The sequence below is a fragment of the Lygodium microphyllum genome, chromosome 7, assembly GCF_053477565.2.
Source record: "Lygodium microphyllum isolate KBCC chromosome 7, Lygodium_microphyllum_v1.1.10, whole genome shotgun sequence".
Classification (NCBI taxonomy): Eukaryota; Viridiplantae; Streptophyta; class Polypodiopsida; order Schizaeales; family Lygodiaceae; genus Lygodium; species Lygodium microphyllum.
Window position 1 is genome coordinate 92,125,583 of NC_141141.1, and position 27,605 is coordinate 92,153,187.

The 27,605-nt window shown below is 41.5% G+C and overlaps 1 protein-coding gene across 1 annotated transcript in view; it reads left to right on the forward strand.

The window, feature by feature from the left end:
* The first annotated feature begins 2,713 nt into the window (after window positions 1-2,713).
* Window positions 2,714-27,605, forward strand: part of VPS25 (E2F/DP family winged-helix DNA-binding domain-containing protein) — a 50,513-nt gene continuing 25,621 nt past the window's right edge. The window contains exons 1-4 of the mRNA XM_087681672.1: window positions 2,714-2,944; window positions 3,238-3,377; window positions 21,730-21,783; window positions 22,057-22,145. Coding sequence (XP_087537798.1) covers window positions 2,889-2,944; window positions 3,238-3,377; window positions 21,730-21,783; window positions 22,057-22,145 — 339 coding nt within the window. The 5' untranslated portion in view covers window positions 2,714-2,888. The remainder of the gene's footprint in view (window positions 2,945-3,237; window positions 3,378-21,729; window positions 21,784-22,056; window positions 22,146-27,605) is intronic.

Below are 27,605 nucleotides of genomic sequence, written 5' to 3' on the forward strand. Positions count from 1 at the left end.
ACACTCTCACACTCCCTCTCTCAAGCACAAGCTCAAGCAAGCAAGAAGAAGAATAATAATAATAATAAGAGGAGAGCTACTTTTGGCTACACACAAGAATAAGCTTCTTCATTTATTTTTTGCCTTTTATACAAAACCCTAACCCTAATTCCCTTTGGACGGTTATCCCCTTTTTAGTCATTCCTTCAATTCTTCTCCTCCTCTTCCCTATTGGCATGGCCTCGACCCGTGCCTCTAACCATTTACAATTTGCACGAGTGAGAGCCCGCAACGCTCTTTTATGAAATAAATCATGGTGCGCCTTGCGCTCTTTTACAAAAGTATTGACTTGCGCTTTTTTTTGTGCGTCTCTCTCCTTGATTTAGGACTTTTTTGCACTTATTGTGTTTTTATATTTTTCTTGGCGCGCCTTCATCTTTTGTTTCACTTTTGCCTTGGCCTTGTCTTCTGCTTTAGATTTTCCACCTTGTTCTTGCGAGGATTAACGCCCACACGTCCTAATTGGTCCATGCCCTCGCGAGAGGCATCATTTGCAGATACAAGGGATACTACACTATCATCGGGGGACCCTACCTCACTACTTTAGCCTTTCCATGCTAGATAGATCCATGAGAGATATCTTAGGATGTTTGCACCTCCTAAGCAATTCCACTTTGTATTTGGCTTAGACATCATTTTGTACTCATTGACTATGTATCCTTCACTATTTATTTTCCATTTAGTCATAGCATTAGATCACAACTATTTTGGGACATGGGAAATTCCTAGTGTTTTCAAATGTAACATTTTGGTCTCATAGGCCAATTTGACCTTTTGTAGACATTAATATAACTTTCTTTCTTTTTTTCTTTCTAACACACACACACACACACACACACACAATGGAGGCAAGAAGGTGGAGAAGAAGATAGAGAAGAAATGGCTCACAAGGATGCACATACAAAATGAGAGATTGTATTAGTTTTGAACTTTAAATAATAGGCTTCACGGGCTAGCAATTTCGATCATTTTATTGTTTCTTATTTGATCATCTTGCATAGTCACTATGCCCTTGGGCTTTCACATGTTTTCCATGGTAGATTGGTGCCTTGTAATGGTCTTACATGACTTAGTTGACTTGCTGAAGGGCTTCAATATTTTTTTGTAGGACTTTTTTGTGCATATATGAATTAAAATTCTCATTTATAATAAAAATATATAGGTGCATGGGAGTGAGCCAGACTGTTAGATTTCATAAGAATATTCCATATGCTATGGGATTCAAAAAGTTGACTAAGATGTCTTGCCTAATAGATTCCATGACTAAGATTATATAAAAAATTTAATCTATCACTTTTTGACCAGCCAACTATTCTTTCTTCTTCATGTTTTTCTTCCTTCTCTTTCTTCTCATGATTGCTTAGTTATTTCATGGTTGATATTCATTGGCTCCTTTTGACCTAGCTTTGATTGCCTTTGATTATCTCTTTCTTTGCCTTGTTGTTGTCGTCATTTTTGGTTAACATCTTCATTCCTTTTACTCCATGATTTGATAAAATGGTCCGAAGCCCTCTTAGAACATGCAATGGTATTGTCCTTTGATCTCATAGTATATAATGTAATGGCATATAGTGCTTCACTAATTCTACCTCCAATCTACATAGTTGGCAATTTGGTCCTTAGGTACCACACCCTCATATGTCCCTATCATTGTATCTAATTGGTGTGATGAATTGTATATTTGAATGATAGGGCACTTGTGATTGTGCGAGAGGTGTGTATTCATGTATACCAGGTACATGAATCCATACTAAGAAAGATGTCTTTAATATTGTTCCATCTTCATATCCACCTATTGCATTGAGCTCACCCAAGTCCTCTCCACATCTAATATCATATTGTCCATCTTGATCACTTAGCTCAACTTTGGATGGTTGAGTCTAGGTTGTGTAGTTGAGTTTGCAAACAAGTGGTGGAAGTGTGCTGATCCTCATTCGATGCAAGCTCAGTCAAACTGCTCACGTGGGCATGCCATCAATGGGTATATCCCTCCATCTAACTATCTAGAGGATGTGAGTGCCAAGTGGGGATGCTTTTATTATGGGTGCTACCATATCTGTAAAGATTTGTCATCAGTCATGTCGTTAGTCATGCCTTGCAAGCAACTCTCTCCTTGTGTGGTAAAGCCCCCCAAATTTGGTAAAGGTTAAGCCCCCAAAACTTTCGCTCAATAGAGAAGTGTTGGTGTGACCGTGATCTAGTTTGGTACGCAGTTTTTGGAATTATAAATGCACACATCGTCTCTCAATTGTACCTAGGATAGGTGAGCCAATAAAGTAACATCTTATTTATGGTGCATTGCACTTCTCCTCTCTTCTTCAATTGATCAACTTTTTTGGATCATTTGTGTCATTGATGTCTTGCACCTTTGGAGAAAAAAGAAATTTTGTCACATGGTGCTTCCTCACACAAAAGTGACGACAAAATCTAAAACGACTAAAAAAGATTGACCTTTGTAGGATGAGAATGGGACACTTTGTGTCTCATATGCTAGTAGTCCAACCTCTTGTGTCAGGGCACTTAACCACTAAGATCCTAAAGAGTGTCACTCGACTACTACATGTTTTTAAAAAAATTGGCTTCTCTAGCTACCCTAGTGTTGCAATGAGCTAACAATTAGAAGAAATAATATAATGAAGAGGCTACGACTTTTCCTCTAGACGTTTAGCCATAGGCTTCATGAGCATTTATCGATGCTAATGAGCTACATACATTTTCACGCTTGAATAGAATAACTCGCACAAAACAGAATTCCTATATCGTCTGATGTCACAGCAATCGTGCACACGCTAGCCTGAAATGTCATTGGCAAATCAGTTTCCTGATGCAGTAGCTTACTAAAGACGACAATGGCAATGGAGGATTTCCAGTGGCCGTACTTCTTCAATTATCCACCTTACTTCACGTAAGCTCTTTCTCTCTCTCTCTCTCTCTCACACACACACACACACACACACACACACACACACACACACAGATGTTTCTTCTTTCCATAACGAGAAGCTTTGCAGCTTACCAATAAGACACAGAAAGCAAGCGATGGATGCGAAAGCAGGAAAACTCCCCTTTACCGGCTTTGGCAAACCTAAGCAACTAGTTGGCCATGATAAACACACGATGCTACACACGTGCACGCCAAACTAAGGCACCGGTAATTCTCTGAATTGGCTGAATCCTTCTGCCGTCCTGTATGGGTAGGCTTCAGCCAGTCAAGGATACTCGCGAAAAGCAGATCCAGCTGTGGAAGGAGCTAATCTTGAAGTACTGCAAGCATCACAGAATCTACGTTATCAATCTCGAAGAGGACATTCCTTTGTTTGCCAATGGTAGTATAGACCGTAAGTATCATGGGATTGAATGTCATCAAAGGCAGATAGGTTGTCACGATCCATTCATCGCATTTTATGGTAAAATTTACCAAGAAAAATAATGGTCGTCATAACATCCTTATGCTTGTGTAAATAAAGTGTAGATTTTAAACTCTTCAACATGAAGTACCTCTCTAAGCAAAAGCAACAAGGCTTCTGACTCTAGGTCAATTCAGGTTGTGGAGAGGGAAGAGGGAGGCGTGGGCATGGATGTGTGTATTATGATACCTCATTTGTTGAAACAGAGACTGGCCCTGCTGAGGGCGTATGTGTGCAGACAAAATGAAAAGGATACCTTGGCTTGTCCAAATTGGGTCTTAGATGGGCAATATTGATGAGACCTGATGCGGACCCTGGATTATTTCTTAAATCCTAAGGAAGCATTGGGTGCAAAAATTCAGCATGTTCCCTACTTTTGGATGGTCAGTTGGTGCATGCAATGACAAGGCACCCTATGGTGGAGTACAATGATGTTCTTGGTCAACTGTCAGTTGAACTGCTGAATTCCATTAAAATCTTGGTAGCTATTACCGATGGCTGTATGTACCTTTGGAGAGGTATGGTGGAGCTGATTTAAGTATTTAGAAATCACAATTGAGTTTGCATGTTATGGAATGGTGGTAAGCCTCAGCCCAAGTAGTTGAAGCTACTGGTGGATAATATGACCACAAGGCTGTTGAACTAGTCATGGAGAATGTGCATGGTGAATCTTTTGCTGGGAAATCATGTCTTCATGGAGGCAACCACAAGCATTTCGTCAAAGAGGACTAACCACATATTTATACAGTGGAGCGTGTGATGTTTTGAAATCTCGTTTGGTGGCAAACACACCTCTATGGGCAGTTTTTACTGCATAGTGTTAAGTTTGCAGTTTCTCATTTGTGTCTGTATGGTTCCTTTCTCACTTGTTGTGGGTGTGTATGGCCCAAATGAAGTTAGAGCTTGCTGGAAGCTATACTATGTTTTAATTGGCTACACCACGTTTTGCTCTTGGAGATTTTAATGTTTTTAAGATGCATGCACAAGCTAATACCCCATTCTTAAGGGTGACACATGGAGCAGAGGTTGGATCAAGTGGAGTGGTTGGCAATCTCAGATGCGATGGATGTGGAGCTCAATGTAGCAGGCATTCATCTCAACACAAGACCACCTAGTAGCGAGAGGGCTAGCACTACTTGTGTCCCCACTAGTATTCATGGAGGATCAGAATAGATAGAGTAGGAGAGCTTGCCTACCCCTTCTCATGTTTCAGCCACTTCCAATCTTTCTCCATAAGGCTCTTCAGGCCACCCCAAGCATTCATGTGCACCTTTTTTACCTATCCCTACCCATTGAATGGGTCTTCAAATCTCACATCAGCAAGGAACAAGCAGTATTAGCAAAGAAATTGGCCATTCCATAGTTCAATGGCAAGCAAGAAGCTTGTTTGCATTTGGCTGAAGGAGGTGGATAGTACCCTTGCCTTTGTGTGACAAATGGAGGGGTTTAAGGTTCTTCATGTGTAGAAGAGTCTCTAGGATGGGGTGGCTCTATGGTGGGAGTCATATCTCAAATGTCATGGAGTGAGCACTTGGGTCAAGATGCTTTCAGTCATTCTTCAACACTTTACTCCAATGGGTCGCAAATTGCACCAATGGAAGGAAGGGGAATCCTTCAAGCAGGAGCAATAGGAGGACATGGACATTTTCTTCACCTGCTTCACTAATTTCCTACTCATATCTATTTCCCCTCTCTAATGCTGATTTTGTTTCCAAGTTTGTGGACAATGTGCATATCACCATTTTGATTGATGTGTAGGCACAACATCCGGTTTCCTTGAAGCAGGCCATGATGAGCACCTATGACAAGCGAGAGAAGTGCAAGAAGTGTTAGAATGGTGTGGAGCAATGGAAGCAAAAGGATAGAGTTGGTGTAAACACAAAGAATTGAACAGAAAAACAACAAATGAACTAAAAGAGAATGAACTCAGGAAATAGAATCCATATGCCAAGGTACAAGAGTATGTACAAAGGCTGGGCTGTAGGCAACTAGCAGAGTGCTCCTAAGTTTCCTGTCTCTAGCAAAATGCAGTGTGCCCGTATCAGGAATTATGAAATGGAGGAGGGGCTGCCTTAAATAGGCAGAACTAATACAAAATAAAGGTTAGGTTGGCCAGCATTGATTATGGCCAAAAATACATGTCAATCAATGTCATACGTGTGCCTTCTCAAAAAAGAAATGCACTCAACTCGTGAACTCGTACACCTAGGATATGTACATTGCTGAGTCCCACTCTCATATCATGGTGCACGATGAAATGCACAATGATGAAAGACACACATGACACCATCGTGCATACAATAATGACAATCAAATAGGACCATGGATGCCCAAGTAGTGGGTGATCAAGCTACCACCAAGGTGCCTTGGAAACATAGTAACAGGGAATGACCATCTTGGGCCCCTAGGATGCCAAAGTGCCGTCTTAGATGGAGAAAAGGCTGAAATGGCCAAGATTCCGTTTGCTCAAGCTGTGGTAGCTTGATGTATGCTATGGTTGCTACACGTCCTGACATAGCATTTGCAATAGGAGTGGTTAGTAGGTACATGGCACATCCTGGTAGAAAGCTTTGGGAAGAGGTGAAAGGTATCATGAGATATCTTAAGGGCACAAAGGATTTATACATCTGCTTTGGAAAGCAGAAGGCATCTGTTGTTGGCTTTACGGATGTAGATGATGCTGGTCATGCTGATCGTAGAAAGGCTACTTTAGGGTATGTATTCACCTTCACAAGGGGAGCAATTTCCTGGATTTTGAGGCTACAAAAGTGTGTTGCATTGTACATACAGATGATAATCTTGCAGATTTTCTTATGAAGAGTCTTCCAGTAGAGCGGTTTGTTCATTGCCGACAGATGATGGGAGGTGGATAGTATATGTATTCTAGCTTTGTATATACTTAGACTTAGTTGATTCTTTTCTTTAACCTTAATGCACGTTGTCTTTAGGTGGGAGGTTGTTGGGAATAAAGAGCCACTGTGCCTTTTATATATGCACGGGTGTGAACTCACCCTTAGTATTTGTACTTATATATATATATATCTATCTCTAAAACCTAAAAGAGGTATTCTCAATTATACCCACATATCGTGCAACTCTCTCACTCTCTACTCTCTGCTGCTCACGTTTTTTCCCTTTGCCATTGCCATTGTTGACCATCTCATCTCCACTACGCATTGGCCACTTCATCTTGACTGAGGAGTTGTTTCCTATGCGAACACTCTAGGTTGTGGGGGCTTAGGAAATGAAAATGTCTGCTATAAGAGTCATGGGTAGCTCCATTCCCATAAGCCAAACATGTGTTGAGGTGTTTGATTGTGATGAGTGGGCCTCTACAGGCACCTCATTAGGGGGGCAATTGGTAGAAGTGAATGAGACTCGCATCTGATTTCTAAGGAGATGATGTGGGCCTTTGCAGACTAGTTAGACAAACCCTTTGGAGTTGAGCACTTCGCCGGTTGTGATGACTGACCGGTGGCAATGTGGATCTAGCCTCGCCACTGCCCTTGCTGAGGGTTGCCACCACTCAGCTCCCCCTGTTGGGGGTTACTTGATTGGGGTGCGAGAGTCAGATTCTTGGCTTTTGGCTATGTGCCCCTTGCCTTAGATCGAGACACTCCTCATCATAATGGCCAGCCTTTTGACAATGTTGACAATACCTATTCTTCTTAGGTACATTTTGCCATCCAGGTTTAAGAGTAGATTGAGAGGTTCCTTAGGAGTCACTAGCCTTGTTTTGATTTTGATTTTGATTTGAGTTTTGTCTGCCCTTGTCTATGATCGGACGACCTCGTATGAAACAAGTGCGGGATCAAGTTGGGGTTCCAACCCTTGCACTAAATCCCATAGGTTCTAAGGGTCTAAGACATGCCTCTTCAAATTTGACCAAGTGGTGTAGTTTGATCCGTTGAAATGAGTCTTCTCATTAAATGTATGCTTTGCCTATGAGGAGCTTGAACCATGAGGTGCCTATGGACAGACATAGGTCCATATGATACCGTAGGTGTAGGTGTAGGTGGAGGCACTGGGACACAATAACCCTGTCCTAATGTCAGCTGGGGCACAACATAATGACCGGATGGGCTGCTAGGTAATGCCATAGAGCAATACGGTACCTAACGATCCACATTCGAGTATGTTAGGGATGCACTTCTAGAGGGATAGCTCGAAAGTGTGTGTGGGAGATCAAGGCTTCATCATAGGTACACCACCTTGAAACGGATATGTAGATGTCCTAAAGGCTGTGTCTAAATGTGTAGGACCCTCCGATGTGGTATGTGGTGCACTTAATGGAAGCGGAAAGGAAGATGTAGCGGAAGATGAGGGAGGGCTGGAAGCGGGTGGAAGCCCAAATGGATTTGTGATGGATGTTGTTGTAGGAAACATGATTGGTTTCTTTTGTCCATTAAATGCATTAGCTGAAGATGCACCTACTCCAAATTGACCATGAGAATTAAAATCATTTGAAGGAAAAGGAAGGGACGGAATACTTATAAGTTCTTCTTTCAGCTTTCTATCTAGTTTTGAGTTCAGAGAGAAATACCTATCTTCCTCATTATTTAGAAACCAAAGGTTGCTTTGAAGAGTCCCTTCTTGACGAGCATCCCCCGATCCAAGAGAAAATACAGAATCAATTGGCATAGAATCTAAATAAATAGAATTCGTACTTGGCATCGGAGAGAAGTTGCACCACGGAAGTGATGTGTAATCTGAGCCAAGTTTCTCTCGTGGATGGCCAACCCGTAGTGGAGATTCCAAAGGTTCTGCAAGATCATTAGTTCTGTGCATCGAATTTAAAGGAGAAAACTCAGGCTTACCTTCAAATTCTTGTTGAGCCCTATGCACAAGGATGAGATTATACTTAGCAGCATAAATCTGATATGGTTTGTGGATTCCATGGTAGTTAGATAGCTCTTTGCCCATGTTAGATCGGACCGAAGCAAGCTGGGAGGCCCACTTCTAATCATTTTTGTCCATGTTTGGTTGTGGAGATTGGGGCGGTGTTGTGAATGTGTTCGAAGTCATGTGACTCTTCTGTTCTTGCTTTCGCGGATGAGCTTTCTGATCAAAGACCAAGGTTTCTTAGAGAGTACCTAGCTCTGATATCATGTGTAGAAATGCTTTAAACTTAGAAAACACGAAACTAATCATATGGCAAAGCATAGATTGATAAACGGAGAACACAGTTAGGGTTAGGGTTAGGGTAACTCAGAGATAGTGAATATAATGAATACTAAAGTGAATGAATATTGCATATACAATGCTCATGTAGCAAATACACTATGCAGTGAATATTGAACCTCGAACTCTCGTATCTTTGGGATCAAGGCAGAGGTTATGAGCTGGAGAGTGTATCGTACTCTGAACGGATCCCAAATTGTAGTAAGGCAGGCTTCATGTGTTGAACACCAGTAAACACAGCTAGGGAAGGCTGGATATGATGCAAACGGCAGTGAAGGAGAGAGACTTAAAACATAGATATTAGAGGTGAGAGAAAACTGGGCGATAGTTGGAGATGGCAAATGCAACAGTTTGGAGGTTGGTGACAGTGTAGATGACCTTGCCGAGGAGAGAGAAGATCAAACGCAAGCAACGTGGATGATGGCGATAGCTCAAGAGACGCTCGATGACTATAAAGACAACCCGGATGATGATGTTAGCAGTTAGGGATGCACATCTAGTAGCAAACGCAAATTTGTCAGTGATGGAGCAGTAGGTAATAGCTTGGATGTGGGTGATGGAGATTGGAATCATGCACAAGATGATAGTAGACGGGTGGCTGACTGTGAAATCCTTTGTGAATGGGGTTTGGGTGGCAGAGATACGGCTCTTGAAACTTGCAAAAACGAGATTGAGTGAGAGTGGTGGGTTGCATGCCTATTTATAGAAAGTTTGGGCCATCCAAATTAGGGTTTTGTATGTGGGACACCGTAACTCTCTAAGATTGTATTTCTTTTAAAAATAAGATGGTTTTTTCATTAATTAAATATGTTTTGGGGTTGTTTAAGTCAAGGCTAAAGCATTTTTAGCTCAACAAGCCATGAGAAATAAGCCCTTGATGTTTATTTTTTTTAAATCCCAAGGTGTCCTACCCCAAAGCAGCCAGGGCATTGGGCAAAGGGTACACATCGACTTCCTAGGGTCGTGCCAAGACTGTAGAGGTGATTGTTATCTTACCAAGGGAGCCCAAGTGATCACCCTAGAGAGGCCGGAGGGGGGGGGGGTATTGGACCAAGGTGCACATCGACTGCCTTGGGGCCTACCAAGTGTTGCAAAGGCGAATGGAATCAACAATGGACTTTGTGTTTTTTTTTGGGTTGTTTTTTTAAAAGGGCTTTTGGTGTAATTTGTTCAAAAGATTTAGCATTAAGTGAGAGTTTCAAACAAGTGTTTGTCCCATTGAGTCATTGTGCCTCGAAGTACGAGAAAATAAAGATGGATAGTCCCACTACTAGGATAAGTGCCTAGGGATTCCTAAGGGGATGTGTGTGTGTGCCAATCATATGGAGAATATGTGGTATGGGCAACAAGCAAGACAAGCAAAGCCAGCATGCAAGCATAGGGAAAAATTACCTTTGGAGACTGCCATATGCAATGCCATGAGTATGGTGGATTCAGAGTCGACTACTCCAAGGGTAACCAAAAAGGTATAAATATGTATAGATGCATGTTTACATTAACAAAATGTTGATGTGTGGAGTAATGTGAAGGAAGATGCAAGTATGGACAATGCCCTCGTAGGAAAATTTTTCAATTGCTTAAGCACCCTTTTACAATCATGTCATCCTGATAGTGCGGATGAAGTTACAAATGACCATAATATACAATACAAAATAAATAAATGTTTCAAAGTGAAAATTTGTAAGCATTATCACTGTCACTATCAAGAGAAGGAAACCACCTCCTCTCAAACTGGAAGGAGAAGCAAGAGGAAAGTACTCTCTCTCATCTAACTGAAGAAGTAGAAGAGGGTGTACCCAAGCTGATCCACGGTAGAAAATACTGTAGAACCGACCAGTTGACCGCCTTGGTCAAAATATCTGCAAAATTGTCATTGGATGGCACAACCTCTAGGTGAATGGTGCTTGGCTTAAACTTGCTCTTTGGTGAAATGGTAATGAACTGCTATGTGTTGCGTAAGAGGGGTGATGATAGGATTGTCCGCATGGGCAATGGCACTTTGGTTGTTGCAGTAGATAATTGTAGGCGAATTGCAAGGAATCTGAAGTGTGGCCAGCAAGTTCCTCCGATAGATGCCCTTCATAGTACCATCGGAGAGAGTGTGATACTCTGCCTTGCTCTTGGAAGTTGCCACTGTCTCTTGCTTACGGGTGACCCAAGAGATAGGTGCCATGCCCAAGGTGTTAGAATCTTGTGCCCAGTCAGAATCAATGTAGCCTTGCAAGTATAAATCACAACCATAAGTTAGTCCATTATTGTAGGTACACCTAAATATCTTAATACACGAAGACAAGCAATCCAATGAGACATTTTAGGTGCATTAAAATACTGGCTAAGCAAGCTAATTGAGTATGCAAGATCTAGCCTAGTATGAATGAACCAAAGTAATTTTCCTATAAGAGAATGATAGGTATGAGCATTAAAAGGTTGATGTGAGATATCTTTGTGCAGATGAACAATGGGATCAAGAGGTGTAGCCACGGGCCGTGTTTGATCAGTGCAATATGTTCCACCAGCTATAGGGTGTACTTTTGCTATGATAGAAAGATACTTCTCTCAGATCTAACAATCTCCATTGCCAATAAATAAGACAACAATCTTGAGTCTGTCATCTTGATTGCAGAGCATAAGTTGTGCAATCACGAGGACGTGAAAATTTGATGCTTTGCTTATGTTTAATTGACATTTGATTAAAGGATTAATCAAATGTGCAATTAAAAGATGCACATGCGTTGCACATGTGAGGTGCAAGCTACTTTTTCACAGTTGAAGGTCAAAGGACCCTGTGAAAAAGATGGGTGTCAAAGGCAAAAGTTGTAACAAGTTACACTTGTTAGATTCTAGGTGAATTTTGGTGTCAGTTTGCCCCTAGGACCATTAATTGGCCATTAAGTGTTAGTGGTGATACTAGGGACTAGGCATTAATTAATGGATTAATGCTTGTCCAAGGGTCAATTAATGCATGGGACCACTTTGGGTTGCAAGTGGCCCAGCCAATTGATTTTTGGATGGGCAAGGTCAATTTTCTGGGCATGGATTAAGGGTTGAATTAATTTTCAGAATTAATTAATTCTGAAAATTAATTAAATGGCTGAAAATTGCTGAAAATGGATTAAGAAAGCTGTCACTTGGCAAAACTTTCCCATGCAAGTGGAGGAAAGGCTAAATAGGGCTGAAGGGAGAGGGAAATCTCGTTTTTTCATTTTGGAGTTGTTGGAAAGAGGTGTTGGATTGTGGCTTTCAGCTTTTGGGGCCATTTCCCAGTCATTGGAGACCATTTTGGTGATGGAGATTGCATATTCTTGACCTTGGGAAGTTGGCAATTGCTGCTGATGCACCTTCTCCTAAAGATCACAATCTCTGATGCTCCTATTGTTGTTGATGCATCCGTTTGGGGCTGGTACAGCGGGGCAGCAGCTGATTTTGATCAGTTCTTCGCGACAAATCTCAGAATTTTCTCTCTTTACAGCATTCTCTCATCTCCTTTAGCCTATGCTCAGCCATTCTCAGCAATTCTCAGCTATTTGGAGGAGATTTCAGCCATTTTTGGTGGGCTGATCTGTAATTCCTGCAGTAAATCCTAATTTACAGCAGAAATTAGGGTTTAGCAACCACCTCGGGATCCGTGCCAAAGATTGAAGGCTCAAGGGACTGAAATCAGCAGAGCTGATAATTGAAGATTATCAAGGGATTTCAGGAGCCAACCCATCTCGAATTGATTTGGGGCAGCATTTGGCCAGCCAAGGGTCAAATTGGAGAAGGAGTCCTGGGTGAATCAAGGGGCAAATGACCCAAAAGACTTGCTGGTCATTTTTGACAGCAAGAGCAATTGGTTAGTAGGAGGAGATTGAAGAATCTCAAGTTGTACTCCTTCCATTTGAATGAAGCTAAAGAAATACCGCAAGGGGCGCCAGTTTTGGGGCCAACAGGGAGTCTACTGTCCAAGAATGTTATGGTAAAGTGTGTATTTCAGTTTATGTGCATTTATTTATTGCTGTAATTAACTCTTAAATCAGGTTATCACCACCCATTCCAAGAAGAAAGACTGGTTTCATGTGCTTTAATTTTTGCGATAGCTGCTGAATCAGATTCAGTGAGCAATATATCATCAACATACAACAGAATATAGCTGACCCATGTGCTAGTGATGTGCACATATAGATTTGGATCATAGGGGATAGAATGGTATCCACGAGTCCATAAGAACTCGTCGATCTTGTTGTACCGAGACCTTGGCGCTTGCTTTAGTCCATAAAAAGCTTTCTGCAAAAGTGAAATACCTTATCAATCCGGTTAGTGAAAGAAAGAGGCTGCTCCACATAGACTTGTGCAACCAATAGACGAAATAATGTCAACCGAGCTGTAGGTGCGAAGGTTTTCTCATAGTCAATGCTGTGCTTTTGCCTAAAATCTTGCACTACAAGGTGAGCCTTGTATTTGACTAAAGTACTATGAGCCTTTAACTTGGTTCTAAAAATCCATTTTGTTTCGATGATCGGCTTGTGAGGATGACGATCCACCAATGTCCAAGTCCCATTTTGATCAATACTATCCAGTTCCTTTTCCATAGACTCACGCCACAGAGGATCGTGGAGAGCCTCCTGCCAATTGTCCGGCTCAGAATGTGGAATGCAATCAAGTGTAAAAAATGATACATATGAAGCCTAAGGGGCAAGCCAAGTAGACCTTCTAGCGCCCTCCAAAGAGAAATCTGGTAGAAAGATCCTCGAATCCAGTATAGTCTGCTGGTACCAGCGAGGTAACGGGTCTTGCGGAGGAGGCCTAGAAGTTGAAGTATCTGCAAGAAGGTCAAGAGCAGGTAGTAGACCTGGCTCAATAGGCATGATCTCAAATGATGTAAGTGGAGATAAGGATGAAGAGTCTAGTGTAGAGGACTACACTATGTCCCTCTCATCAAAGATGTCATCCGTTCGAACGATCACCTTGTTTGTTCGAGGATCAAACAAATGATAGGCTTTCGCTTTGAAAGGATGGCCCACAAAGATCAAGAGATCAGCTCAAGGGGTGAGCTTTCCTATTTTGTCATCAGGAGGGTGCATATAAGCGTGACTATTGAAAACTTTGAAGTGACAAATAATAGGCCAAGAGCCAAAAAATGCCTTGTATGGAGTCTTTTTAGGGACCGCCATTGTTGAACATTGGTTAATGATATACGTTGAAGTGTTAACAACCTCAATCCAAAGGCGCTTAGGGAGCTCTGCTGCGAATAGCATAGAGTGTGCCATATTCATGATTGTTCGGTTCCTACGCTCTACGACTCCATTATGTGTGGGAAAGTTGGTAGAGGTGAGTTGGCGTGCAATGCCCTGCTCTTGTAGAGACGTAGAAAACTCATGGGAGGTAAATTGTCACTAGAATCACTCCTCATAGTACCCACACAACGAGTAGTTTGGTTATTGACGAGCAACACCTAGGCATTGAAGTGAAGGCATCTATCTTGTGCTTTAGGAAGTATACCCACATGTATCTAGAGAAATCATCCACTATAAAAAAGAAGTATAGTGCACCATTCAAGGTAGTAGTGGATGTAGGACCACAAGGACCTATATGAATAAGCCCAAGGGGTTCAACAACACGAGTGACAGATTACCAAGAAAGAGTGTACGATGTTGTTTACCTAGCTGAGATGCTTTACAAACCTCTCGAGAGAGTTTTAGGCATGGAAGGTCCTTAACCATTCGTTGACGGGACAGCTCATAAAGAGAGTAGTAGCCAAGATGTCCTAAGCGAAAGTGCCAAAGACACTCAGAGTCCATGGGCTCTTGTGTGGTGACTAAGGCTTGGAAGCGATGGAACTCCGAATCATTGGTAGTCGGCTCGGTAAGAAAGTGTGTCATGTACTAAAGGCCATTACGTTGTGCCTTGTCGCGAACAATCACTAAACCAGTTTGAGAGTCTGGGACCTCAACTGTGGTCATGGTGAAGAAAATTGCTTGCTCCAACTGGCAAAGCTGCTGAATGGACAGCAAGTTCATCCCAAGTTGGCAGACATGATAGTCATCATCTAGGGAAGCGTGATTTGGACCCAGGTTAGTGGGAAAACTAACGCGACCTTGGGCTTGAATCTTGACCAATGAGTTGTTTCCTACACAAACACTCTTGACTGCAAGGGCTCGGGAAATGAAAATGTCCGTTATGGGAGTCTTGTGATGGGTAGCTCCATTGTTCACAAGCCAAATAGGTGTTGAGGTATAGATTGAAACACTAGGCCTCTTCACCAATGCAAAAGCATAATGCATTCTAGAATGGCCGTTGTCTCGTAGTATTATCACAATTTTTTTTTTGCCCCCAATTGTGAGGGAAGGTACGAGTTTGTTTCTTAATATTGTCACCTTGCGTGTGTTCAAGACAATTCAATTATTGCCCTATCATTGTACTAGCACATAGACATTCAAGAGAGCAATCGATGAATTTTGTTAAATTAGATGTGCAAATTTTGGCTCCCTTAGTAAGGAGAGTTGTGCAATGACCTTAAGTTTACAAAGTGTGGTGAGGGTGATGGCATGATAGATCACCTTACCTACATTTAGGATTTGAGAGAGCAATTGTTGAATGTTGATGAGGTGATAGCCGATGAAGAGATGGTTAATATCACACTTAACTCTCTTCTAGAGTCTTATCTTGGTTTTTGTACTTCACTGAATTTGTTCTTGAGGGGGGCACGACAGCCCCTCACATTCATGGAATTAACAGGTCTATTGCTGTAGGAGGAACAGACTCAAAAGAACATGGCTATGAGAGTAGGTGATGTAGCTATGCTTTCTAGGTATAAAAGTAAAGGCAAAGGCAAGCAACAAGTGAAAAATTGGCCCAAGGTTGATGTGGGACAGCCATGTGGCAAGGCTGCCCAAGATTGAGACAAAGGGAAGAAGAAGGGTAAATGCTACTTCTATAAGAAGCCCAACCGTGACATAGACGAATGTAGAAAAAGGTTAGCAAAGGAGAAAAAGGACTCCGGTTGGCTATCCATGAAACATCAACCACTAGTGTCTTCGGATAATGATGCTATAGGCAACCTATTTGAGAAGGATTATGCATTTCTCACTTGCATTTATGACACATCTATGGCTGATTCATCTTTTAATGCTGTTGAAACACAACTTACATGGTATTTTGATAGTGGGGCATCCATGCACACCACTTTTCAAAAGTATTTGTCACATCCATGCGATTAGACCCTAAGAGAGTTTCTTGTGTGAACAGCTCTAGCTATGATGTTTGTGGCATTGGTGTAGTTGTGATCACTACTATAGATGGATCAGATTTTCAGCATATGGATGTAATATTTGTGCTTGGGATTACTAAAATTATTCTTTCAGTTTCACCTTTTAATAAGAAAGACTTTCAGGTCATCTTTGAAGGTGACAAATGCATTGTCAGAGATAGAGAGCTTGATTATACTCTTTGTTTGTTAGGTGCTTTGTACAAAGATCTCTTTTTGTTCGATACTTATGAGAAGATATCTCATAATGCTCTATCATCTTTGAAGATGACAAATGCACTGCCATTATGTTCTTCATTTGTTAGGTACTTTGTACAAAGGTCTCTTTTTGTTTGATACCTATGAGAAGAGATCTCATCATGCTTTGACACTCAATACACTTACTCTTGCTATGTAGAATGCAGAGCTAGGGCATGCTCGATATGGGCACATGAATTTTGGCAGTCTCACGACTCTTTTGAGGTGTTAGATGGTCTATGCTTTGCCTACTTTGGATAGTCCACCTTCCTATGCTTGTGAGTGTTGCATTCTTGGCAAAATTCATAGATTTGCCTTTAAGAAGGATGGTATAGAGCGCGCTGTCTGGAAATTACAGCTTATACATAGTGATATATGGGGTCCCATGCGGACTCATGCTCTTGGGGGTCATCTTTATTTTGTCGCATTTATTGATGATTACTCTTGGTACACTTGGGTGTATGGTTTGAAGGCCAAATTGGATGTATTTATGTACTTAAAATACTCACTTGATTTATGGCCGGTTGGCATTGTTTATGTTGCCTAGTCCTTGCATACAGCCCAAGGTGTCAATGAGGGCATTGAATCGAATTGATGATGGAAGGTAGGACCAGAAGATGGAGGAGAATCCGTGAATGTTGGAGTGTGTTAAAACCTAAAAAGCAGAATGATAGTAGCCAATAATTAGACTGCTATATATAGTAGAAAAGCCTAAAAAACTGGAAGAACTGATCAAGGGACGCGTCAAAATGCTGGCCAACCTACATAAAAATGATAAAATAATGGAAATGGCCAATTAAAATGCTGATCGCAGCATACTAATTAAGTTTGCCTCCAGCGTAGTGTAAACAAGCTCTCCAGTCATTGGAAAAAAACACAAAGGGATGGAAACTAAGTGTGAACACACCTAAACCAACTAACAAAGAAATGCAATGTAATGCATGCTCTAGCAAGAGCTACCTCCTCCATCAAGACGCATGACAAACTAAAAGTCAGAGCTCTTAATGTCCCATTTGACTCAGACTGAGGTCGTAGGCAGGAGATGGTTTTGTGAGATATGATTGCTAACAAGATACACAATTATAGCACTAGAGACTTGGCCACATCAGCTATCGTGCATTAATGGAGCTCCAGTTAGAGGATATGGTCCAAAATATTCCTTAAGTCCATCTACCATCAAACCATATTTGTGAAGGCTGCCTACTTGGTAAGATGGATAGATTTTCATTTCCCAAGGTTTTGTTGGTGCTCTATCCAAATGGCATCTACTTCATGGCAACGTTTGTTGTGCAAAATCTCTTGGTGAATTTCTCTATTTTGTCACATTCATCGATGATTACTCAAGATTTACTTGGGTTTATGGTTGAAAACCAAGTTCGATGTATTTTCTTGTTTCGAGAATTTTATTGCCATGGTGGAGAACCAAAGTGGCTCTTGCCTTTGGTCCCTAATCATCGATGGGGGGGTGATTATATTTCTAAACCATTTTTAGATGATTTTGCCTCTCATCACTAGTATACAATTCCTGACTCCCCTCAACAAAATGGGGCAGCGCAATAGAAGAATTGATCACTTATGGAGATGGCTTGTGCATGTTGAAGAGTATGTATGTACCCACTTCTTTTGGATTTAATACTATTCTTTGTGCTGCTTATGTTTTGAACAGGTATCCCACCAGAGCTTTATGCACTATTATTCCTTATGAGGCATAGACTAGCTCCAAGCCCTTTGTCTCTAAAAGGCACAAGTTGGATGACAAAGTTGTTCGGTGTGTTTCCTTGGGTATAGTGCTGAAAGCAAAGGCTACCGGCTGTATCAACCTTCTACTAGCAAGATTATTGCTAGCAAAGATATTATCTTTGCTGAAAATTCTTCACATCCTTTGTTGGACTGTCAGAAACAGCCTACTATTGATGCTTCCAATATCTTTGACAGCCTATTACCGCTTTTCAATAATGGTTCCATGGTTGATACTTCTTCTCAGCCTTTGTGTCCACCACATACAGGTCCATTACAGCAGCCAAATCAGCCTGATTTCCAGCAGCAACAGCAGACTGATATATTGTTTCAAAGCAGCCCACTATTAATTGTATCGGGGGCTATGACATGCAATGAAGAGCCCCTATGCTATAAATATGCATTTTCAGATAATTGATGGGTGGATGCCAAGAAGGTAGAACTTGACTCCATCCATTATGTGACTTGCCTCCTAGCAAGTGTGTAATAGTTATCAAATGGGTTTTTAAAATTAAAAGAAAGTCTAATGGTTCTATTGACATGTACAAAGCTTGCCTAGTTGCCAAGGGCTAGGAGGAAGGTATCGACTTAAGGAGACCTTTATCCCTATCTCTCGCATCACTACCATTAGGAGTGCCATTTTCCTTGCTGCCCATTTTTGTTGGGAGGAGCATTGGTTGTGGATATCAAGGTGCCATTCCTCCATAAGTATTACATGGAAGAGGTATATGTTTCACAAACTTGAGGTGGCAGGATTTGATGTCAAAGGCTCTGAACACAGTTTTCCATTTAAAGGATGCTCTGTATGGTTTATAGTAGGTTCTATGGGCTTGGTATGCCAGCATACATTCTCATCTGTTGTATCTTGGCTTCCAAGATAGCTCTATTGAGGCTACTCTTTTTATATGACATGAGGGATCTAATATTCTTATTCTTACACTTTATGTTGATGACATAGTTGTTACTGGGACAATGTTGGCCAAATTGCAGCATTTAAGGCTGATTTATAGCAGACCTTTACCATGATGGATCTTAATCTTCTTCACTATTGTTTGGGTATCCAATTTGCCACCATTAAGGGGGGTATCATCATAACCTAGCCCAAGTATATGGGACAACTTCTTTAGTGCTTTGAGTTCAAAGACTGTAGGCCTGTGTCTCCTCCCTTGGAGCCTAGTTTGAGTTTCTCTTCTGATGATGATAGTGGATGCTTTGATACTACTTATCTCAGTAGGTTGTTGGATGCTTGGTCTATTATGTCACACTAGGCTAGTTCTTCAGTTTGCTGTCTCTCAGTTGAGTAGGTTCATGCATAGCCCTTTAGTCCTTCATTTGCAAGAACTAAAGTGCGTCTTTTGATATCTTAAAGGCACCCATGATCTAGGCCTTTTCTAAGTTTACTTTCATTTCATGGATATTTTGATTGTGATTGGGATGGATGTTTAGATATTTGTCTTTATCATGGTGGCAATTGCTTTTTCTTGTGTACATCTCTTGTTTCTTGGTTCATCAAGAAACAAACCACAATTGCTATTTCTAGGTGTGAGGTTGATTATAGCCATAGTGGAGTGTGTTGGGCTCCACAAGCTCCATACAGTTTTCCATGTGCACTAGAGAGCTCCGACAACTCTCTACATTGACAGCCAGAGTACTTTGGCCATTGCATGGAATCAAGTGTTCCATGCCCACATAAAGCACATTGAATTTCATTACCATTATGTTCGTGAGCGGACGTACCACTAAAGACAACTTGACAAATCTCTTCACAAAGGCTCTTTCTCGACCAAAGTTTCAAGCTAATTTGTGCAACCATGATACTATATATTTTTCATTAGTTTAGGATTTTGTTATCTTTCCTAGATTAGCTCACCCATACTATGGAGGGTAGTTTATAGGCCATCTCATTGGCTCCACATTGATGCCATTTATTCCATGGTTTGGGCTCAATAGTTTGTTTAAATTGTTACTTTTGATAGTTGTTACCCTTGGTTGTCTAGGACTCAAGTGCCACTAGGGTTAGGGTTTCATATGGTTTTGAGAAACTTATGGGCATGTTATTCAGGTGCCATATTTTCAGTATTCAAAAAATGGGAATTGGGAGATTTCCAAACTCACTAATATTGTGTTTATTGATTAGAGTTGTTGATATATTATTATATTCAGGAGGCAAATTGTTAGGTAGAACACCGATGCAAGCATCTTCTTCCATTTTAATGTTGATTCCTGCAAGTTGGGTTAGAACTCCTTCCATGTAATTTAGATGTATGGCAAGTGATGTGCTGGACTTCATTTCAAGCTTGAAAAACTCAATCAAGAGACCATACTTTGATGACTTAGACTGTGCACCAAACAAGGTGTCATGTCTCTTCCATGTATCCCGTGAAGTATCTTTAGGGTCAGGTTCTCTATAAGAGGACATTTTGTACAATCCTAGCATGTGAAGTGCGGCATTATTCATTGTGGTCTTTTGAGCATTGACTTTCATTCATTCATTTAGTAGTACATTTGCTTTCATTTGTGATGGAGTGTTTATTGTTATCCCCCCCCCGCTTTTCCCCCGAAACCTATGGTTCACAGTTACCTTACACCTGGGTGAACACACCATAAGTTGTGACCACTCATTAGTGACCAACTTTATTGCACTACTATCGTCATCTTTTCATTCCAAAGGAAAATACAATTACCAATTAATTAAATATGCAAAACTTAGTGAAAAGGATACAATTCTTTTTTTGTTGTTTTGTGACATAGGATCACAATGACTAATAATAGTGTTGGGTATCACAAGGTGTTTGATTATATGCATAGTGACAATACTACCAATTGATCGGCCTTTAGGATTTTCTTTACTCAAATAAAATGAGCCATCTTGCTGAATCTATTAACCCATAATTCAGAAATGAGCATTTTCTCGTTCAGATCTAGGCAATGTCATGTGGTATCTATAGTTATTTCTAACCATGGTTTTGAAGTCATAGGTAACGGTTGCACTAACTTGGTGCTGTATGCCAGTCATACTTTGCTTTTTGACAAGTAAGGCATTATTTGATAAAGGTTGCAACTTCACTTCTCAAAGTAGGCCAATAAATGTGTGCCCAAGAAAATTCCATAAGTATCTTTTATACCATGATGACCAACATATAGTACACTATGTACTTATTCAATAACCTTTGTCCTTAGATCTTTCACTATGTGGAAACAATATGTGATAAACGTGTCCTTTTTTAGAAGGTTATGAAGAATACTGACTGCAATTATATTACACAACCTTGAAGTTTTGATCAGATCCATTTTCAATAGCTAGTGGTCATAATTCACAAAGATGGAACTGATGTGTGACCCTAAACCATGAATCTATCGGCATTTTTCTCCACCTAGGTAAATCATAAGCCACATGGTTCTTTTCTCCATAGACAAGACATTTACCCATTCTCATATGCCTCTCTTACAGCTTGCTCTGATAAAAAACAATGTACTACAAACTTTGATTATCTGATTATACAGTAAACTGTGAGACAGCAAGTAAAGACCTAGTGTGTTTTGCATGTAGAAGCACCCATGGTGAGTTCTCCACAACCCCTGTGTACACAATTGCAAGTTGGGATGTTTCTCAATGCAAGTGGTTGGTTATGCCAATTTAAATCCTAGTTAATGAATTAATCATTTTTCAATTAAGACCATAAGACCATTCACTCATGCTTGATTGAAATTTATGGTTAAAGCTTAAGTGTTGTGCTAAGTAAAATCTAGAAAGAGATGCTACAATTTACTATCAATTTCTATTGAAGGTTTATTTAGTAGAGTTACGAGGCATTAATTGAGTTGCTTTATTTTGTTATTTGGGTGGGTTGTTCTTTTTTGGGGGGTTTGTGGGGGTATCTGCAGGAAAACTTTCATATGAAGCAAGGGAACTGTTCCTTGGGGCCTTAGTAGCAGAAGGTGGAATTAATGAATTCTTAACTATTCTTCAACCACACACTCACACACCACCAACACCTCTGCCATCCACATCACCACCCCACCCCCACACACCATCACCAGCCCACACCCCAAACCCACGGACCCACCCACTCACCACCCCCACCACCCAGCACACCCACCTATCCACACCACCACCCCACCCCACCCCACCCCACAGCACCACCACACCACCCTCCCACCACCACCAGCTCAATTGAGTATCTTCTTCATCATGCATTGGTTGTTATTCAGGTCGAGCAGAATGGCTTGACAAAGGGCATAGAAAATGCTTGATCCATTGGCGCAAACCTCAAGATTGGGCTGATATGATTTTACAGTTTGTAAGTGGCTTTTGCTGTCAACATTGCATTCATACTCCATTCTTTCTATGCAAACAAAGAAATGATTTGTATTGTATTTGGACATCAAATTGAAAGCCATAAGGAAAAGTTTTACCAAGATTTAGAGGTCAATTGGAATTCTCTTTCAGCAAAATTCATTGTATCTAATTTTCTTCCTTAAAAGAAAATTACAAGAAAGTACAAGTGCTGAAAAGTCTAGCTGCATCTAGATGCCACACAAATCAAACATGTACAAGGGTGGTCTAAGGGGAATGGTAGGGAGAAGACATGGTTTGGAAGAGGGGAAATTACACCACTGAGGGTGGCTGCAGTCTTGTAATGTGAAAACAATGTATGGTGACTTGAGGTGTAAAGGAATAGCCACCCAAGCTCTCGTTGATGTCTCATGTCACCTTGAAGTTGCTCCTATTGGCCTTAAAAGGAATGGATGATGGACAACCAACTCTTCGCTAGAGTGGCATATATAGACAGGCTCTCTCCACTAGATGTCAACTGGCGGTGGGCTTTCCAAATGTGCCTTCCTATGTATTAGAGTGCAGCGAGTGCAGAAGTATGTGACCGGACTGAAAAGAGAATGAACACAGAGAGGAGAGAGAGAAAGAGATAGTAGAGTGCCGAAAATCTGCAGTGAATGAATGTTGAATAAAGGGAGCAGATCTACACAACGGGCTGTCGAATGTATCTGCTGGAGCTCTCTCTTGCACACACCAAAGGTGAATGATGTGTGACCCCCTGTAGGCCAGCCTATAAATAGGCTGAATAAAACAATAAAGAAATGCAGGTCAGCTAGTAAAAAACTGGCCGATTGCAATAAATAATGGAATGATAATAATCTGCTACAGTGAAAATGCTGCCCTTCCATGTGGCAGACTGCCCAACCTGCCCACACTGCCCAGCATGACCAAAATGTTGTGATCAGCTGGTGACTGTATAAATCTGTCCAATCTGATTCAGGAATGCATAAATCTGCCCTAGAATGACTGTGTTGGTCCAAGGGATAAGGCTCAAGGATTTGGAGTGTTGTTGAAGAACAGCTTGAGAAAGAGCCTTCATAAACAAGTCTACCAAGTTATCCTCCATCTTACAATACACCTCATCAATAGTCATCCAAGATCTTCTCCCAAATGAAATGGTGTTGTATCTCAATGTGCTTCAACCTAGTATGGGATACGGGATTTCATGCCAAAGCAATGCAACTCTCAGTGTTGCAATGAAGTGTAGTAGGGCTTGTCTAAGGACAACCAAGCTCTCCTAATTGTTGACAAACCACTTCTTCAGTTTACACACTTCATTTAGGGTTTCGTACAGACAACCCAAAAAGGGCTGGTGTTCACATTTTGGTCACTTTTTCTACGGGTGCCCACTCAGTGGTGCACCACCCTAGACAGCCTATGCCTATAAATAGGCCATCACTTCATTCATTCACCACAGACCCCACTTCAATCATTCTTCACCCCTCTTCCTTTGTCACTCCAACACTCTTCCCTCTCCACACTACTACTGTCCATCCCCCTATTGGAGCACATCGTAGTTTGTGATCACCCTTCCTCTTCATCTTAGGCACCTTTTTCCATCACTTAGGTCCTATGTTTGGGGCTCTTTTAGCCTGGTGTCAACATTTGCTACATTGGCATCGTTTTCTTTCTCATCAAGTGTTACTTTGGATTTATGTTTGCCTATCTGGAGACCTTTCCCTACCTTGCCATCACCTCCTCTGGTCCGGTGTCAGCATCCTTGTACCTGGCGACCATCCTTGGTAGTACTCGTCAGCATTTGGGTTGTTCCTGCTTTGCGTTTGCAGCTTATCTTCCCAGGCCTTTGTGTTTTGCAGCTTATCTTCCCAAGCCTTTGCGTTTTGCAGCCTAGTGACTTCTCCATCATTTGGCATCATCCTATTCCTCCTAGTGTCAGCATGTGGACAATCATCATCTGCGTGTGGCAGCTTCCACATCTCTAACATTTGCATTTTACATCCTGGCCATCTCGTCGGCATTTGAGGATTGTGCTTCACTCCCTCGATAGCTGATGATCATTTTCCTCATCTCTTATGGCATTAGAGAACTATGGTTCACTCCCTCGTCAGCTGTTCTTCACCTTTCAATGATTACTTGGATAGCCCACTGCCTCGAGGAATGCATTTTTCTCTCTTCACTATGCAAATTTTCTACAAGTGCTAATGTTTGATTCAAACAGGACAATGTAGTCATCTTTTGAGCTTTGACTCCGTCGACTCCATTATATCAACTTTCCTTCTTAGCATGATTTAGTGCATCATCACTGTGTTATTGTGTTTCTGAGTTTCTCCTCTCCTAGTGTTTCTCCTCGCAAACCCTACTGTCTCTCTAGTCTCTTAGTTATTTTTTTGACATGGTATCAGAGCCTTCTTCTCTTAGTCATTTTTTTGACATGGTATTAGAGCCAGAGACGCTCAATGAGCCATGAAGATGCTCTACATCAGAGAAGGCAAAGAGAGGTTGTGGATTTGGCATCATCTATTGATTTATCCTCTTCTGTTGCATCACCAGGAGACAGAGATGCCCTTCTCTTCCTCTCTCTTTGTAACAAGCCTTCCTTCTGTGGATGGGTGGTAAATCCTTGATTACAACTTAATTACAGCAGCAAACAATTAATGCAAATCTGAAAATACAAATTTACCTACTGATCTTGGACAATGCACACTCGATTGGTCCCAAAATTGGCGTCCCTTTGGGTATTTCTTTAGCTTTATTGAATAAAAAGTTGATTTACGATGGGATTCTCCCAATCCCCCTCGCAATCCAAACTCCTCTTGCTGTCCAAAGTGAGCAGCAAATCTTCAATCTATTTTGCCCCTTGATTCAGACACTTAATTGGCCTTCACCCACTTCATAGATGATGGAAATGCCCCAAATTCAATGGCTGGCTAGTCGTCCACTTGAATTTAGCTGAAATTCATCTTCAGCCCTGAAAAATCCAAGTCTTGGAGTTTCCAATTTTTGACATGCTTCTCGAGGCTGCTGCTAAATCCTAATTTGTGATAAATTAGGGTTTACAGCAAAGAAATTTGCAATTTCTCAGCCTCCAAGGGTCTAAATGCTGAGATCTTCGGAGCAAGGCTGTGAAATGACTGGGAGATGAGAGAGAAAGTTGTAGAGAAAAAATTCAGAGTTTTGTTGCGAAGAATGACTGAAAATCAGTCAAATGCAGTTATTGCCCTGCCACAATAGCTTGTAGATGCAAAGAACTGAAGAAAATCAGTCATTTACTGCTGTTGCCCTGTCTCAACAGCCTGTAGATGCTATCACTTGCTGTCGATTGGTCTTCTCCTGCCCCTGGCTGCCTCAGAAGGTTCTCCAATGGCTGCAAATCAGACTAGCAATATCTCCTCCTTCTCTCTTGCAGGTTGAATATACTAAAAATGCTTCTTTCCAGCCTCTAAAGACGTTTTTAAATCTTGCATGGACATTTTTGACAAGTGGCAATCTTCCCAAATGGTTTTTCCAGCATTATCCATAATTAAATATTAATTTTCAGTCTTTAAATATTGAAAATTAATCTAATAATTATTTTGATGCTTTGAAAAATAATCAAACTAGCCAATAATTAAATTGGCTAGGCATTTTTCATTCTCGAGTGTCTCTGCGCCATCTTTGACAATTAGATTGGCATTAGGTACCATTAAATGCCACTTCTCTAGTGTCACCAACTGACACTGATGGCCAAATGAATGACCTAGGCCAACAACTGGTACCAGATACCACCAGGTACCTGTGCGGCATAACTTATAGCAACCTTTGCCTTTGATGTCTCGTGATTTCCTCGGGTCTTTGGCTCGTAAATTTACTCTAATCCCAGTTACACCTCACATGTGCAACATTTACTTAACCATGTGATTAAAAATTAATCCACATGTTAAGTGAGACTTCAAAAATACCTTATGACACTCTCCCTCCCTCCTTTTTATAGGTTAATACTCTAGTGCTATGACTTCTCTACAGGTAGATGGACAGACCACTAGTGGGTGCTTTTCTTCTGATATCACTGGACCTTCCATCAATACTCGTCAACGTGGACCTTTGCTCTCGACACCATTGAAGTATATGCATCTATCCCTAGACACTCATTGTGTGAGCTCTCTCTTCTGGGCCACAGAGTTTATTTTGCACAGGCTTTCATATTTTTATACTCAAGGTAATAAGATGCATCCGATGCGTACTAAGCCCTTTTGATGGAAAGGAGGATTGTCAGGCTCCACGGCCTCCTTCTGATTGCTGCAATGCGCTATGAAGGTTGCTTCTACTTTTTCCAAGGTTTCAAGAATGCCACCTCGACAACCTGCGATTTTGCAGTCCGCTCCCCTAAGAAACAGTGATTGTTGAAAATTGTTCCCTCTACAGTCTGCTCCTTTGAGAGATAGTGGCTATTCGATCCCTTTCATTACTTTGGCTCGGCAGTCTATTCTATCGAGAGACATCGATTGAAACCAGCCTTCCTCCTCGAATAGAGTGGTAAATAAGCTGATTAAGCACTAGTTACAGTAAGCATAAAATTCACGTAAACTGAAAATGCACACTTTGCCACTTTAATCTTGGATATTGGACACTCAGTTGGCCCCAAAATTAGTGTCTCTTGCGGTATTTCTTTATCTTATATTGCAAATGGAAGGAGTACAACTGAGATCCTCTAATCTCCTCTGCTAATCCTCTTGGGGGTAAAGGCACCTCTGCCTAGCCGCCCGTGTATTACTACACTGACAGCCATCGCCACTGCACACTGCAGGTGGCGAGCGCCCGCCACCGTCACTTTATTCTTTATTCTTTTAGTGACAGTTTGAATAAACGAAGGCCTGGTCACACATTGTGCCTGTTGGAGTTCCCATTTCTTGTCTCTCTCTTTCTTGCTCTTGCTCTCCCGCCATAGCTCTCAAGTGCAAGCTTCGATCCTTCTCACCTTTCAACTGGTATCAGAGCACGGCTTTCGACTCTTGAGCTTGGCTCATGGCATTCTCAACTTCCCATCGACTCCCCACTCGCATTGGGTCTCCTTCCCGATAGCCATAGCTCATTCTCTTGAGCTCTCGTCACTCCTCGGCTTCCTGAGCTTATTCCCGGCCTATTGAGGCACCATCAGGGCATTGACATTGAGGTATTGCTTCATTATTTTAGAGTTTTACTTCAGTCCACAAGTCTAGGTAAACAGGGTTTTCACAGGTTGTGGGCAGCCATAGCTTACATCTCTTGGAGCTTCCTTCACCTGGATCTTGCTTCTAGTCTATCAAGGCTTGTTGAGGCTTGGTGTAGGCCTTCTTTGGCCCCCATTTGTGCCCCCTTTGGGCCCCATTGTTGACACGTGGGACAGCAGACCCCCCCAGCCAACTCACGTTTTTTTTGCGCCTGTTTCAAAATCTAGCCCAAAAATCACTCTTTTTGTTATATTTCGGGCATTGGGAATCCAATTCAG